The sequence below is a fragment of the Oryctolagus cuniculus genome, chromosome 10, assembly GCF_051225735.1.
Source record: "Oryctolagus cuniculus isolate XC-2025 breed Fujian yellow rabbit chromosome 10, ASM5122573v1, whole genome shotgun sequence".
NCBI lineage: Eukaryota > Metazoa > Chordata > Mammalia > Lagomorpha > Leporidae > Oryctolagus > Oryctolagus cuniculus.
In genome coordinates, this window is record NC_142876.1 from 55,914,946 (window position 1) to 55,932,146 (window position 17,201).

At 39.5% G+C, this 17,201-nt stretch overlaps 1 protein-coding gene across 2 annotated transcripts in view; it reads right to left on the bottom strand.

The window, feature by feature from the left end:
* Positions 1-17,201, bottom strand: part of MIB1 (MIB E3 ubiquitin protein ligase 1) — a 164,766-nt gene that overhangs the window by 16,500 nt on the left and 131,065 nt on the right. Inside the window, exons 13-17 of one of the 2 annotated variants that reach the window (XM_002713451.6) lie at positions 13,855-13,987; positions 10,658-10,744; positions 7,755-7,916; positions 6,289-6,470; positions 2,928-3,120 (exon numbers count right to left, since the gene is read on the bottom strand). In XM_002713451.6, coding sequence (XP_002713497.1) covers positions 2,928-3,120; positions 6,289-6,470; positions 7,755-7,916; positions 10,658-10,744; positions 13,855-13,987 — 757 coding nt within the window. Of the gene's footprint in view, positions 1-2,927; positions 3,121-6,288; positions 6,471-7,754; positions 7,917-10,657; positions 10,745-13,854; positions 13,988-16,206; positions 16,359-17,201 lie in introns of those variants that run through there. The other variant, XR_016214602.1, reaches the window with a different exon arrangement.

A 17,201-nucleotide genomic window follows, 5' to 3' on the forward strand; every position in this document is an offset into this window, starting at 1 on the left:
GCCCCTCCATCAAAAACTATTTTTGAGAGGGAATGAAAAGGGCAATAGACAAATAAAGAAACATAAAAATAAATGAGAAGATAATTTTCTAATCTGAATAAAAATCTAGTTGAGTTGCTAAATTCCAAGAAGGATTTCACTGTTGACCCACACTCAAGAAATCCTTCCTAAAAGCTATTTTCCAAGATGTAGTCAATCCCATTCTGGCTGAGGCCCATACCTTTAAGCTATTCCTTCTCCCTAAGAAGACTAGAGCCCTAAGTCTTCCACAATCTATTCCTAATTGCCCTCAGTTTGATCTCTTCTTCATTTCTCCTTCAACTGAGTTCTGAGCATGTAACTGTTCAAACTTGGCTTTGGCTTCCTTTACCCCAGCCCTCCACCACTGGCTTCTCATCCAACTTCCACCTCTTCTTCTCCTTTCCTACACGTGGTCACATTTAGCTATCTCCACTGTCATTCAATATTCCTGTCCAAAAATGATAACCACCACTCACTTAAACATTATCCTAATATCCAAACATTGCCTGCTTTCTCTTCATCAACTTTCCCAACTTTGCAGTAAGAGTGGTTGCAGTAAAATATCGTTGGTTGTGACCCATAGACTCCTGGATTCAAAATCTCCCTCTAACACTAACACAGTACCTAAAAATCCTGAGTCACAACTTTTTTTGTTTGTTTGTTTTTCTTCTTTCTAAATATGAGCCATAAAGAACAATCCTTCTTCACAGGGGAGTAAACAGTAAATCATAGCGGCCAGTGACATGGTGCAGTGGTTGAAGCCACCTGTGATGCCAGTATCCTGTATTAGAGTGCCAGTTTGAGTCCCAGCTACTCTGCTTCTGATCTAGCTCCCTGCTCATTCACCTGGGAAAGCAGCAGAGATGGCCCAAGTACTTGAGCTCCTGCTGCCCACGTGGAAGATGTGGGTGGAGTTGCTGGCTCCTGTCTTCTTGCTGTCCCAACCCCTGCTGTTGTGGCCATCTGGGGAGTGAATCAGTGGATACAAAAATCTCCTCTCTATCACTGTCTTCCAGACAAACTTTTTTTTTTTAAATGTAAATCATATGTGTAAAAGTATCTAATTCAATGTGTAACATATAATCAGTGCCCAATACATAATTCTCTTCTCTATACAATTGTGCTGAGTTTCAAAATAATTTCAAGGTATTTATGTTTATGTATCTGAATTGTTATTAAGGAGTTTAAAATAATATAGCCATGATCATCTAATAACACTTACTTACCTTACCCCACCTTTCCCCATTACTAAAAACAAAACAAAAAAAACCCCTCTGTAACCGTAACTTTTCCCAAATGAAAGCACACTGTTAAAGTATGGGCTTGGACATATAGTCAGCATGGCCTCCATGCTTCTTGTGTAGCGTTTAGAGAATGGTCATTTCCTACTTTATTTGTTATCACTCCCTTTAAACTTATTTTTGATAGCTCAAAAGGAATAGTTTATGTTAACTCCACTTCTCCAATTGATTAGCAACCCAAGCTTGTTTATTATCCTTCCCTCCAAACACTCGAATTTGTTTTTTTTTCTGTGAAGATGTTCGTTATCCTTTGACCACTTGGGGTCACTATTTCTTCACAGTCAAAGGCTCTGCAAGCCCCTGACAGATGTTAGGTGGATATGTTCATTTTTGTACTTTCTACAGGTTTGAAAATTTCACAGTACACAACACAAAGTAGAACTAAATATATCTCTAAGTTACAGGGTGCTCTAAAAACAAAACACTAAATACTTTTTATTTTTAACCCCTACAGCTTAGATATAAAGGAGACACTTAGGGGCTAAAAAAAAATTTCAGAGAATAAAACCAGTACAGTTAAAATCATATAATAATGAATATTGCAAAATAACACACTAAGACAAGACTGTGAGTCAGCATTAAATTCAGAAATTCTAAACTGATTTCTTGATAAATGTATACATACATTTACATATTATATATATAATTTATAGATATCTGTGTCTAAATCATTCGAAGAACAAGACATAAGAAAATCACATAATCTTATTTATCATTAACTATAGTATCAAAGGACAAAATGATAAAATACTTATTAAAATATATTACCTTTCCTCAGAATCAGCCCTAAAGGCACTCGGATCTGGCTGAAAAGCCCATGGGAGTATTTCAGGCATGGAAAGCCAAGACACTCTGGCAAAAAGATCTCTGTGAGTGAGATCCCAGTGGAAAGAACAGGTCTTCAAAGAGGGAGGTGCCTTTCTCTGAAGGGAGGAGAGAACCTCCACTTTGACTATGACCGTGTCTAAACAAGATAAGAGTCGGAGAACTCAAGGGGCTTCCATAGCCTTGGAAACTCATGACTGGTGCATAGGGAGATTACTGATGCCATAAACAGGAGTGTCAATTTGTAAAGTCAACAACAGGAGTCACTGTGCACTTACTCCTCATGTAGGATCTCTGTCCTTAATGTGCTATACATTGAGGCTTAATGCTATAACGAGTACTCAAACAGTATATTTCACTTTGTGTTTCTATGGGGGTGCAAACGATTGAAATCTTTACTTAATGTACACTAAACTTATCTTCTGTAAAAAAAAAAAAAAATTATCAATTCCCAACTTGACTCTCACTGGGATTAAACATGACAATAGGTCTGATCTGATTTCATCATCATTTAAAAAAAAATCATCTATTATTTTTCACTTTATGTTTCTGTGTGGGAGCAAACTGTTGAAATCCTTACTTAAGGTATACTAAGCTGATCTTCTGTATATTAAGATAATCGAAAATGAATCTTGATGTGAATGGAAGGGGAGAGGGAGTGGGAAAGGGGAGGGTTGTGGGTGGGAGGGACGGTATGGGGAGGGGGAAGCCATTGTAACCCATGAGTCGTACTTTGGAAATTTATATTCATTAAATAAAAGATAAAAAAAAATATATTACCTTTGTCCTGGATTGAACTTGTTCTTTACAGATGAGGCATTTTTTGACTCGTGGAGAACATAAAGAACAGGTTGCAATATGCCCACATGGGCCAAAAAGAGTATCTCTCTTCATATCTGAACATACCATACATTCTTCTAAGGTTTCAGAATCATTACTAATCATAGAAGGACTCCGAGAACCCACTTGACCGCTAATAAGAGAAAATATTCCAAATCAAACCAATCAGAATATTTTGATTACAAATTCATTTATCAGCTGGACAAATTCTCACCCAATGGAAGGGCAAACATTCTAATAAAGAAATCAAGACACTAGTAAAAATAATATAGACAAAATTTAACTTGTTCTATCTGTATAGACCCATCAGCAGGTGACCTAGAAATAGAAGAAAAGTTCTAAGTAGCAACCAGGCTACTTATCCTAAGTAAACAAAGAATGAAGCATCATCATAGTCCGTAACAAATAGGATTCTTTGGAAAACGGCACATCAGGTCTTTTTCTTTTTCTTTTCTTTTTCTTTTTGACAGGCAGAGTGGACAGTGAGAGAGAGAGACAGAGAGAAAGGTCTTCCTTTGCCATTGGTTCACCCTCCAATGGCCACCGCGGCCGGCGCGCTGCAGCCGGTGCACCGCGCTGATCTGATGGCAGGAGCCAGGTACTTATCCTGGTCTCCCATGGGGTGCAGGGCCCAAGCACTTGGGCCATCCTCCACTGCACTCCTGGGCCACAGCAGAGAGCTGGCCTGGAAGAGGGGCTACTGGGACAGAATCCGGTGCCCTGACCGGGACTAGAACCCGGTGTGCCGGCGCCTCAAGGCGGAGGATTAGCCTAGTGAGCTTCGGCACCAGCTCAGGTCTTTTTTTTTTTTTTTTTCAACAATTTGTTTATTTACTTGAGAGGCATAGTTACAGACAGAGAGAGGGAGAGACAGACAGAGAGGTCTTCCATCCACTGGTTCACTCCCTAAATGGCCACAACAGCCAGAGCTGGGCCCATCTGAAGCCAGGAGCCAGGAGCTTCTTCTGGGTCTCCCACGAGAGTGCTGTGGCCCAAGCATTTGGGCCATCTTTTACTACTTTCCCAAGCCATCAGCAGGGAGCTGGACTGGAAGTGGAGCAGCTTGGACTTGACCTGGCACCCATGTGGGATGCCAGCACTGCAGGCGGGTGCTTCACCTACTACATACACCACAGTGCCAGCCTCATCAGGTCTTTTCTGACCTCCGTTTACATGGGTCCCTAACAAAATTCTATTACAGAATGACAGAATGCCATCTATAAATAGATACATGAGCAGCAAGAGTTATGCCACAGTGGGTTAAGCCATGATTTGTAATACCCACGTCTTCTATCAGAATGCCAGTTCAAGTCCTGGCTATTCTGATTCTGATCCAGTCTTATGCTAATACATCTGGGAAGCAGCAGATGATGGTTCAAGTACTTAAATCCCTGGCACCCAAGTGGGAGACTGGGAGTGGAGTTTCAAAGTACTGGCTTTGGCCCAGCTGTTGTGGCCATTTGGGAGTAAACAAGCATATGGAAGATCTTTCTCTTCTCTGTCACACCACTTTTCAAATAAATAAATCTTAGTAATTATCTATATCAAGATAAAGATATAGAGATATAAGACACAGAAAAATATTTGTATGAGCAATTACTGCTACAGAAAAGGGCACCATTTCTACCAATGTTTAGAAACTCACAAACACACATATATACACACAAAGTTCTAACTTAGACTCTATGATTAAAGGTTATTACTGTAGTAATCATAGTGCCTAAATCCATGTATTTATACATGTATTGTCTTTTTTTGTAATTTTTTAAAGATTATTTATTTATAAGTCAGAATTATAGAGAGATATGGGGAGACACAAACAGAGGTCTTCCATCCACTGGTTCACTCTCCAAGTGACTGCAATAGCCAGGGCTGAGCTAAGCTGAAGCCAAGAGCCCCAGGAATTTCTTCCAGGTCCGCCACATGAGTGCAGGGGCCCAAGTGCTTGGGCCATCTTCTGCTGCTTCCAAAGGCATATTAGCAGGGAGATGGATTGGAAATGGAGCAGCCAGGACTCAAACTGCCACCTATATGGGATGCCAGCATCACAGGTGGCAGACTAACCCAATAACACCACGAGGCCAGCACCCTAATAGGATTTTATGTTCCTTAAGGATATACTTAAGGAAATCTATATACATCATTAGATTAATTTTGCTTATAACACAACTGTCTATATGGATTCTAAAGAGCTGCCATTTCATCCCTACACATCAATTGTAAAAGAGGCAAGCAAACATAAAAGTCAAGAGACAGTTAGCAAAATGTGCAGTACAAGAACCAGGCAGAAGTACAGTAATAGTTGCACAATATTGTTTGGATGAAAGTTAATAAAATATATACCTTTTTCTATGGCTACAAAATCTTCTAAGTAAATAAATTATATCATAAATAATACATAAAATCTTTGACATCTTTTACTTTCAGAAACAATAGACAAAGCTAAAATGATCATCTTCAGAGAAAACTCCACCAGAAGTTGACTCACTCATTGTTCATTTTCTCAATCCTTCACTGAAACTTACCGAGTGTCTGTCATGTGCTCGAGTGCAGGGTGCCAGAATCACAACAGCATTTGTGTGAGGTATATGCTGTTCATGGTGAGTAAACTGTCTCTCTTAGGAACAGTCTATTAACATTTAAACATATACAACAATAACCACAGCAATTTTATCAGTAAGACTTTCCTACTAATAAACTCCTCTAAGACATAGGAATACAACCAGAATAGATTGGATTAGAAAATAATATGGGGAACACAACTGAAATAAGAAGACAGTGTGCACATAAGAAAATTTTCAAGGGAAAAATGGTCAACATAAAGATAAGGAAGAACAGGGGCCGGCTCTGTGGCACGGCGGGTTAATGCCCTGGCCTGAAGCGCCGGCATCCCATGTGGGCACCAGTTCGAGTCCTGGCTGCTCCACTTCTGATCCAGCTCTCTGCTATGGCCTGGGAAAGCAGTAGAACATGGCCCAATACCTTGAGTCCCTGCCCCCGCATGGGAGACCTGGAAGAAGCTCCTGATTCCTGGCTTCTGATCGGCACAGCTCTGGCTGTTGCAGCCAACTGGGGAGTGAACCAGCGGATGGAAGACCTCTCTCTCTCTCTCTCTCTCTCTCTCTCTCTCTCTCTGCCTCTCCTCTCTGTTTAACTCTGACTTTCAGATAAATAAATAAATCTTTAAAAAAAATTGATAAGAACAAAAGAAGACATTTTCAAGTAGGCAAGTCCTCTATTATGAATCCACATGATAATTAACATATAGAAAATTAAGGTTTTTGATTAAAAAAATACAAACCTGACTTTTTCCTTATGACACTTTGCCAATGCTTTGCAAAGACTTGGATCAGGACAGAGATCAAGGGGGGACTGACCCTTCTTATTTCGAATGCTAAGATCAGCTCCATTGGCTGCCAAGAAACAGGCAATAGATGCTGCACTCTTCTTCTCTGCGCCTTGAGTACCAAGTCCCATTATTAACTGAAATCAAATGAAAAAAGTTATGATTTTCCCTTTAGGAATCTGCAATCAATTCTTACCACCGTGTGTGTGTGTGTGTGTGTGTGTGTGTGTGTGTGTCTATGTGGCAGACATTAATGAGTTTCAGTTATAATAACAATTCTCCCTTACAGGAACAACACCCCTAATTTTTTAGTCATTCAATATAAGAACTGACCCATTCTCAAGTTCTAGGGGTTGATCAAAGGTGATTCAAACAAGTCAGATACCTACCTTACTTATGTAACTAGTTCAGGAATGAACATATAACCCAAGGTCAATTAAGGACAATAAAATTCAAGAGTAGAATTCCTAATAGAGATATTTAAAAAACAACTTTTTCTCCATTTAGCCCTGGATTAGCTAGTAATCAACTTGAAACAATAAGGGAAGAAACAACTGAGGAAAAAAGCCAATACCTGTGAAATGAGCCAAGAAATAGAGAATAGGACAAATTAGGTTCTGATAATATCATCTGACCCAATGGCTCAAACAGTAGTCACAATAACTGCTAATATTTGTTGAGCACTTATAATGGACCAACTACTATTTTAAGCACTTTCACTATTTGTATAACAATCTATGGAGATAAATATCCTTTTTTGCCATTTTAAAATGAGAAAAAGGGAAGAATACATGAGTCAAGAGAATTTACCTGTAGTCATAAAATAAGGCAGTATTCTCAAACATTTTGGTCTCAGAAACTCTTTACACTAGAAAAATGATTATAAAATTCAAGAGAAAATGTGAAGGACATAGAACAAATAATTTGAAAATAAAAGAAGATTGGAGGATTTATATAACCTGATTCCAGCATTTATTATAAAGCTACAGTAATCAAGACAATGCTGCTGGCATCACATAGTTACAAACACAGAACAGAATAAAATACAAGATCCAGAAAAAGACCTTTACATATACAGTTAACTGATTCTGGATAAAGGCACTCCAAGTAACTCAGTAAAAGACTCTCTTTAACACATGGTGGTGGAACAACTGGATATCCACAAACAAGAAAATGAACTTTGATCCCTGTCATAAAATCAACTGAAAATGAATCACAGACTTAACCGTAAGAGCTAAAACTTTATGAACTTCAAATATAAATTGTAAGGAAAAGTACTGGCTAGTATTTAGTTCACTGACTAAATTTCTAAGTATGTAGCTCTGATAAAATATTTTACCTGATATAGATTGTATTAACAGAATAAGGTCCTGGATTAAGATACTTCTGCTCTTACAGGATGAGACATTATCTTTACTCACTGTATTTTTAGATGGTTCCCAGGCAGCATCCACCTTCCCTACATCTTGCATATCTTGAAGCTGACGTAGCTGAGACAAAGTGTGATGCCTCAGAGCTTCATGCAAAGGAGTGTCCCCATCCTTATCCTGAATGTCTAGCTTAGCACCTGCACGCACCAAAAGCTAAAAGAGAAAGACGTCTCATTTTGTTAAAGTGTCCACACTTATAAGAAACTACAATATATGTAAAGTATCCATGGGAGAGTCCTTGACTTTCTAAAGAAACTGCCATTAAAACAAAAGGTTTTTACAACTTTGTTTTCTATTTTACACTCTGTGGCTCCTTACAAAGAGGAAAGTGTTCTGGTTATTCAAATGTATTGAATTAGGGGAGATAAAAGGAAATGAGAGTCAATATGCTGCTTAATCCATTTCCTCAAAGAAAATTTTAGGTATGTGAGTTGATATAGTTAAGTACTTCTATGAGGACCAGATCATAATGTTCAAAATTCTTCTATTTAAATAAACAAGCAAAAGTTACTATTGATTCCTTTCTCTTTCTTTTTTTTTTTTTTTTTTTTTTTTCAAATTTATGGTCATAAAGAAAGCCCATGGCTGGCGCCGCGGCTCACTAGGCTAATCCTCCGCCCGTGGTGCTGGCATCCCAGGTTCTAGACTCGGTTCGGGCGCCGGTTCTGTCCCAGTTGTTCCTCTTCCAGTCCAGCTCTCTGCTGTGGCCTGGGAGGGCAGTGGAGGATGACCCAGGTCCTTGGGCCCTGTACCCGCATGTGAGACCAGGAGGAAGCGCCTGGCTCCTGGCTTCGGATCGGCAAAGCACACTGGCCATAGAGGCCACTTGGGGGTTGAACCAACGGCAAAAGGAAGACCTTTCTGTCTCTCTCTCACTAACTCTGCCTGTCAAAAAAAAAAAAAAAAAAAAAAAAGAAAAGAAAAGAAAAGAAAAAGAAAGCCCAAATAGCATAGAGGATAAATTAAGAACATTTGGGAAGCCAATGCTGTGGTGCAGTGGGTTAACGCCCTGGCCTGAAGTGCCAGCATCCCATAAGGGCACTGGTTGGAGAGACAGCAGCTCCACTTCCCATCCAGCTCTCTGCTATGGCCTGGGAAAGCAGCAGAGAATGGCCCAAGTCCTTGGGCCCCTGCACCCACGTGGGAGACCTGGAAGAAGCTCCTGGCTCCTGGCTTTGAATCGGCACAGCTCCGGCTGTTGCAGCCACCTGGGGAGTGAACCAGCAGATGGAAGACCTCTCTCGCTCGCTCTCTCTCTCTCTCTCTGCCTCTCTTCTCTCTGTGTAACTCTAACTTTCAAATAAATAAATCTAAAAAAAATATTTGGTTAAGAGGAATTTTAAATAACAAATGTGAACAGCATTTACTAAACCACAACTTCTTAGATAAAATGCATAAATGACATATTTCAACAGATAACTTAAGCAGTAGATGGAAGTTTATTTAAAACTTTACTTTTGGAGCTTTAGCAATTTTCCTAATCCTTTCTCCAAATACTATCAAAGAGCTTTTAGCAAAACACTATCTATGAAATCAATCTCAAGCATAAAATCTTTCCTGTCTTGGCAAATTACATTTTTTTCCCTCTCCATTCCAAAAAGGTTACAGAAACAGTCACCTTAGGGCAGTATTTCTCAAATTTAAACAAGCATCAGAATTACTTGGAGGGCTTGTTACACCAGGGATTGCTGGTTCCCACCCCCTGAGGTCCTGATGCTGTTGGTCTGAGGTGGTAAGCCTTAACTTTTCTGCCAAGTTTCCAGGTGATGCTGATGATGGTGGTTCAGCCTCCAAACTTTAGGAACTGTTACTCTACAAAAATATTTAAACCAGTATTCTTTCAAATATTTTTTGAAACACCAGGTTAGTAAAATATGTATTTCAGCATTTTTTGAATTTGCAGCAGCAAATGTCCAACCAAAGATTTTATTTTATTTTTATTTACTTGAAAGGCAGAGAGACAGAGAGCTCTCTGTTAATTCCCTATATGCCCACAATAGCCAGAACTGGATCAGGCAAAAGCAAGGAGCCAGGAACTGAATCCAGGTGTCCTATGTGGGTGGCAGGGATCCACTAGTTGAAGCCATCTGCTTGCTTCCCAGAAGCAGAGCTGGGACTGAAACCTAGGAACTCCTGATAGAATCAGGGTGTCCCAAGTGGCAACTTAACTGCTATGCCAAACACCCATCCCAGCCAAAGCTTTTAATTTGTAGTTTATTATCAATTTACAAATCAAAAGGGAATGTAATTTTTAAAACTGATTTTTATGTTATTTTGAAATTTTCTCATTTAACATTCTGCAAATTTATAAATCTGACAACAAAGCTATAAAGACTTTAAATATCAGACTTTTAAGAATTTTGCTATTAGGAGCTGGCACTGTGGTGCAGTAGGTTAATCCTCCACCTGCGGCATCAGCATCCCATATGGGCACCAGTTCTAGTCCTGCTGCTCCTCTTCCAGTCCAGCTCTCTGCTATGGCCGGGAAAGCAGTAGAAGATGGCCCAAGTGCTTGGGCCCCTGCACCCACATGGGAGACAGGGAAGAAGCACCTGGCTCCTGGCTTTGTATCAGCGCAGCTACGGCCGTTGTGGACATTTGGGGAGGAAACCAACGGAAGGAAGACCTTTCTCTCTGTCTCTCCCTCTCACTGTCTGTAACTCTATCTCTCAAATAAACAAATAAATAAATAAATCTTTTTTAAAAAAAGAATTGCTATTGAAATCAAAACTCTTTGCCCAAGTGATGTAAAATATTAGCCTAAAATTATATATATAATCTAACTAATATCTTTTGAGAAATCTCACATTGTTTCATTTCAATTTTCAAGAAGTTCAAAAACTGTCTGGTTAAAATAAAAGAGTAAGCTCAATGTATGTTACTAAGTACTTTACCCTAACAATTTGGGTGTGTTGTCGTTCAACAGCAAGGTGGAGGGCAGTCTGCTGGTTCACATTCTGGATATCCAAGTTCGCGTTACCCTGAATAAGAAGAATACATTTTAAATGGTGAAATCTGATAACAATGAAGACTAAAACTGTAACTATTTATAAAGACTAAAGAACACTGTTGACTCCTCCAGCTGTTATAGCATTATTTTCATATGCTAAATGTTGTTAATATAGAAAAAAGAGCAACAAATTCTTCTAAAATAGAACAGCAAAACAGCAAGTTTTAAAAAATTATTTTTTTACAGTGATTCTATTGAACTACAGTTGAAAGACAAAATACAGTACCAAACTCAAACGTGTCTCTTTCCATCTCCACCATAAAATAATGGAGATAATTAACTTCCTGAACTACAAATACGTAGCTGTTTTATTGAGTTTTCTTTTCTTTTTTTTTTAAGATTTATTTATTTATTTGAAAGTCAAAGTTATACAGGGAGAGAAAGAGAGGCAGAGAGAGTGAGAGAGAGCGAGACAGAGAGAGAGAGAGAGAGAGAGACTGGTCTTTCATCTGCTGGTTCACTCCCCAATTGGCCAAAACTGTGCCGATCCAAAGCCAGGAGCCTCTTCCAGGTATCCCACGTGGGTGCAGGGACCCAAGGACTTGGGCAAAAATCTTCTGCTTTCCCAGGCCATAGCAGAGAGCTGGACTGGAAGTGGAGCAGCCAAGTCTCGAACCAGCATATGGGAATGCCGGCACTGCAGGTGGTAGCTTTACCCTTACGCCACAGCACCAGCCCCTTATTAAGTTTTCATAATGGATTCAGGTTAACTTTAAAGACCTGATAAATTCACTTCCTCTTGCTACATCACTGAACTCTTCCTCATTCCTGAAAACACTTTGCTTGCGATGAGAAGGTAACACTTAATTAGTACATAAAAAGATCACTAAAGGGAGAACAGGAAGTCCTTCCCAGGTTCCTAGGACAGCCAAAGGACTGAAAGAGAAAGGGACTGAGAAACAAAACACCTGAACTTAAAGTCAGGGGACTTGGCCTAAGCCCTATCATTTATAAGTTACAAGAATTTAAGCAAGCATTATACCATCTCATGCCTATTTCATCATCTCCAAAATGTTGACAATAAACCTAGGGGATGGGCTTAATGTAACACGCTAAAGTGTCTAGCATAATGTCTGGCATAATTTCTAAAAATGGAATTAAGTGAAGAGCTAAAGATTCAAAGGATAAACTTCCATCATTTTGTTTACTCTTAGAACCATTTTTGCCATTTGATTACAACTCTGATGTCCTCCTGTGCCCTTGTTTGGGAGGTAGAACTGAAACTTCAGTAATGTTATGCATAGTCTAGAAGACAGGAGTTTCAGATTTGTTTTTATTACAATATTTATGTTTCTTTGAGCATGGCCCTGTGGTACCTGATTTCACCTTATTTTCTGACTGTGTGTGGTCTCATATAACAATGAAGAGTAGAGGATTTTCTTTAATTTTCCTAGTTTCTCCACCGTTTAGATTTTGCTTCTATTGTGAGAATATTATAAAGAAAGCTGTTATAACCATTTAGTACAAGTACTTGTGTGGAAGTGTGCCTTTAGTTCTCCTGGGTATATCCCAAGAAGTGGGACTGCTGGATTATACAGTGAATACATGTTTAACTTTGAACCGCCCCATTGTTTTGCGAAGTGGCTGCTTTTAAAACACCAGCAACGTTATGTGAATTCCAATTGTGCCACATCCTAATCAACACTTGGTTGTATTGGTCTTTTTAATTTTGGCCATTCTTGTGGGTGATCATATCTTACTCTGCTTATAATTGTGCTTCCTTAATAACCAGTGATATTTTCATTTGTTTATTTGCTAACTGTATGCTTCCTTTGGCAAAGTGGATGTTGAAACTTTTGCCTCTTTTTAGATAGTAATTTGTCCTTTTACTATTAAGTAGAGGCTCTTTACATGTTTTGGATACCAGTCCTTTCTTAAATGTATATCCTTTACTTAGTTCAGCTTTCCTGTTCATTTTCTTACCAATATCTTTTAATAAGCAGAAGTTTAATTTTTCACAAACCTTAGTAATTTTTTCTTTTGTGACTATAAAAACTTTTGTATATCTCCAACGCAGAAGATCTACTCCTATTTTCCCTGAATGTTTGATATTTTAGGCTTTTATATTCAAGTCTACAACCAATTTCATTTCTGTATAATGTGTTAGGTAAAGGTTCAAGTTTCTTGGGTTCTGGTGCTTTTGCTTGCTTTTTGGTATCTGGTAATCCACTTGTTTCAACACCACTTATGAGAAACTATTCCTTTCCCCACTAAATGACTTTGGCAAGACAATACAAAAATCAATTCCCCACATATGTGTGACTATCCTTCTGCATTCTCTATATTAATTTGATCTGTACGATCACCTATGTAGAAAATACTAAGGGACCTACAAAGATGTTGTTAGGCTGAAAAGTAAGTTTAAGCAAAGTGACAAGATACATGAAAAATAATTGTATTTATATACACTAACAATATACAATTGGAAACTGAAAGTGTAAGAACAAAACAATTTACAATATCATCTCAAAAAAGCTATTTAAAAACAAGTTTAATATATATAAGAGCTAACTCCTAACAGACTCTCTAATCGAAACTAATAAGCTGATTCAATGGAAATTAACTTAGATGGAAATGCCAAAGACCTAGATTTTAAAGTAATTTTGAGAAAACAGAACAAAGTTGGGAGGTTTACTCTACCTGATTTCAAGACTTACCATACAGCACTAATAAGAACTAAGGCAATATAATATTGATGTAAGGTAAGTCGTTTAGATTTGAAAAAAAATCATAATTAACAAAAACAGCAGCAATTTTAATAGCAGACTTAAAATGGCAGGGGGGAAGGTATCAACTTCTGAACTATTTCTTTAAAGTTCTGTTGTTTTTGGCATGTACACGTTACAATCTGGTAATCAGATCTACAATTTACTATTTATATACACACACACAGACACACACTCCTGAACTGTATGTTCAAGAATCAGTGTTAGGCAAAAGACTGAATATGCATTATATCTGATTTATCATCATCATAAAGTTTTATTGTGATCAACTAACAGGCAGCTGATGAAATAATAAACAAATAGCAGTAGCTCAAAATTGTGTTTAAAAAACAAACGAGCAAACTGCTTTTCCTACCTGGTGTACCAACAGTTCAGCCACTTCTACATGATTGTTCAGAGCAGCCAGATGCAAGGCGGTATAACCATCATCTTTCTTCTCATCCACGATCCATGGTCTGGGTAATTTAGAGAGCAAAACACGCATTGCACTGAAAGTGAAATTCACATGGTTAATTATAATATCAAATTATATCTACATAATTAGACATTTATTATCTTTAGAAAAAATATTCAGAAAAAACTTCTGAAATCAAAACAAGACATTCCTTTTTAAAGAAAATCATGTCCTCTGGCATGTGCTGTAGCACAATGTGTTGAGCTTTGACATGCAGCGCCAGCCTCCCCAGCCTCCCTTATGGGTGCTAGTTCCAGTTCAGCTGCTCCATTTCTGATCCAACTCTTTGCTAATGTGCCTGGGAAAGCAGTAGATGATGGCCTGAGTGTGTGGGTCCCTGCCACCCATTTGGGAGACCCGGATGGAGTTCTGTGCTCTCAGCTTCAGCATGGCCCAACCTCAGCCTGTTGTGGGCATTTGGGGAGTGAACCAGCTTATGGAAAATCTCTTTCTCTCAGTGTCTCTCCTTCTCTTTCCATTAACTCTGCCTTTGAAATAAATAAGCACATCTTGAAAAAAACTGTAAGACAACAGTAAGTTTGGTCATCTGAAAAATTTTATGTAGAAAACAATGCAATTTTGAAAAAACTTTTTAAATATATTCATCTACTAATATTTTGAAAGACTGAGACTTAAAATAACTGTTCAAAGTATTACTGGACTTGGCACACATAGCACTAATGTGATGCATGAGTCTAAACAATGACCACTGTTATATACATACATATATATATACACACACACACAAACTTTTTGTTATTGTTGCTAAGTTTTTAAGGATTTTATTCAATGAGAGAAACATACAGGTAAGTGAGGGCTGCTCCACTTCTGATCCAGCTCTCTGCTATGGCCTGGGAAAGCGGTGAAGGATGGCCCAAGTCCTTGGGCTCCCTGCACCCATATGGGAGACCCAGAAGCAACTCCAGGCTTTTGGCTACGGATCAGCCCAGCTCCCAAGTCCTTGGGCCCCTGCACCCAGGTGGGATACCCAGAAGCAGATCCTGGCTCCTGGCTTCGGATCAGCCCAGCTCTGGCTGTTGCGGCCATCTGGAGAATGAACCAGCAGATGAAAGACCTCTCTTTCTCCCTCTCTGCCTCTGCCTCTCTGTAATTCTGCCTTTCAAATAAATAAATAAATATTTTTTTTAAAGTATTATATGAGGGAGAGAAAGAGATGGGGAAAGGTTAATGGGTACTTAAATAGGAGAACTTCTGGAATTCATTTTACAGTAGCATGACTATATATATATATTGATAATGTTCTATTTAAAAACTAGAAGAAAGGATTTTAAATGTTTTCACAAATTAAAAAAAAAAAAAAACCTGTTAAATTCTTAGGAGATAGTTAAGTTTACCTTACCTGGACAGTATACAATATAAGCGGTTTTGAAACATCACGTGGTATCCCCAAAATATGTACAATATTTATGTGTTTGTTTAAAAAACTGAAATTAAAAAGAAAAAATATAGCCAAAACTTCAAGCTTTTTTTTTTTTAAGATTTTATTTATTTGAGAGGCAGAGTTACAGAGAGAGGGAGACACACATACAGAAAGGTCTTCCATCTGCTAGTTCGCTCCCCAAATGGCTGCAACGGCTAGAGCTGGGCTGATCGGAAGCCAGGAGCTAGCGGCTTCTTCCAGGTATCCCATGTGGGTGCAGGGGCCCAAGCACTTGGGCCATCTTCCACTGCTTTCCCAGGCCATAAGCAGAAAGCTGAATCAGAAGAGGAGCAACTGGGGCACAAACCGGTACCCATATGGCCTGCCAGTGCCATAGCAGAGGTTTAGCCTACTATACCATAACACTGGCCCCAAAACTTCAAGCTTCTAAAGTAATAACACCAGACCTAAAATGATACACAATGTGGTTCTTTATGGCAGGGTCGAGAAACATCTGCTCCACAGACTGTACAAGGCTTACAAAATCATTTGGTCTGGCCCTGCCAAGGCAACCACAAGAGGGACTCAACACTCAATAAATCTGTAGCAAGCTAATTTTTAAGTTGATCATTTTGTATGGGCTGCAAATGATATTGTAATTATCCAAAAGGCCCTGGGCAGGAAAAAGGCTCCCCAGCCCTGTTTTATGGTCTATACCCAATGTGGGAAGTTCAAGAATTCTAATAGGCTCTAGAGGGTCTAAGAATCTCTCAAATTGTACTCAAGTTTTAAAGCTTATAGTTTTATTATTTTAATTTTTTTTGAAAGTGAATAAGTAATGCAGGGGGGAGGGGAGAAAGAAAATCTTCCACCTGCTGGTTTACTCCCCAAATAGCAGCAACAGCCGGGACTGTGTCAGGCTGAAATCAGGAGCCAGGAGCTTCTTCCGGGTCGTCCATGTGGGTACAGGAGCCCAAGCACTTGAGCCATCTTCCGATGCTTTCCCAGGCGCATTAGCAGGGAGCTAGATCAGAAGTGGAGCAGACAGGACTCTCATATGGTATACCCACACTGCAGGCAGAGGCTTAACCTTCTATGCCACAGTGCCAGCCCCCCTCCTTTTTTCAAGTTAATTTTCTTAAAAATTATTTGACCGATAGAGATACAGACAGTGAGAGGGAGAGACAGAGAGAAAGGTCTTCCTTTCATTGGTTCACTCCCCTAATGGCCACTATGGCTGGAGCTGCGCCAATCTGAAGCAAGGAGCCAGGTGCTTCTTCCTGGTCTCCCATGTGGGTACAGGGGCCCAAGCACTTGGACCATCCTCCACTGTCCTCTCGGGCCACAGCAGAGAGCTGGACCGGAAGAGGAGCAACCAGGACTAGAACCCGGTGCCCATATGGGATGCCGGTTGCCGCAGGCAGAGGATTAACCAAGTGAGCCATGGCGCTGGCCCCCAGCTCCCTTTTAATCAGTGGCTTTTACTGAGTTCCAATCTCTGTCTGGGAAGTGATAAACTTCTTTGGAAATCTACCAAAAGCTATGGATTCCTCAAGAGAAATGCACATCAAAACCTTGACTTACAACTTTCAGTGAGTCTATAAACCCCTAATTCCCATTCATGGACCTCACACAGCTTTCTTGCTTTAGTTTCTCAGTAATTTTTTTTTTTTTTTTTTTTTTTTTGAACAGGCAGAGTTAGTGAGAGAGAGACAGAGACAGAGAGAAGTCTTCCTTTTTCCGTTGGTTCACCCCAAAGTGGCTGCTACAGCCAGCGTGTTGTGGCCGGCGTGCTGCACCATTCTGAAGCCAGGAGCCAGGTGCTTCCTCCTGGTCTCACATGCAGGTGCAGGGCCCAAGGACCTGG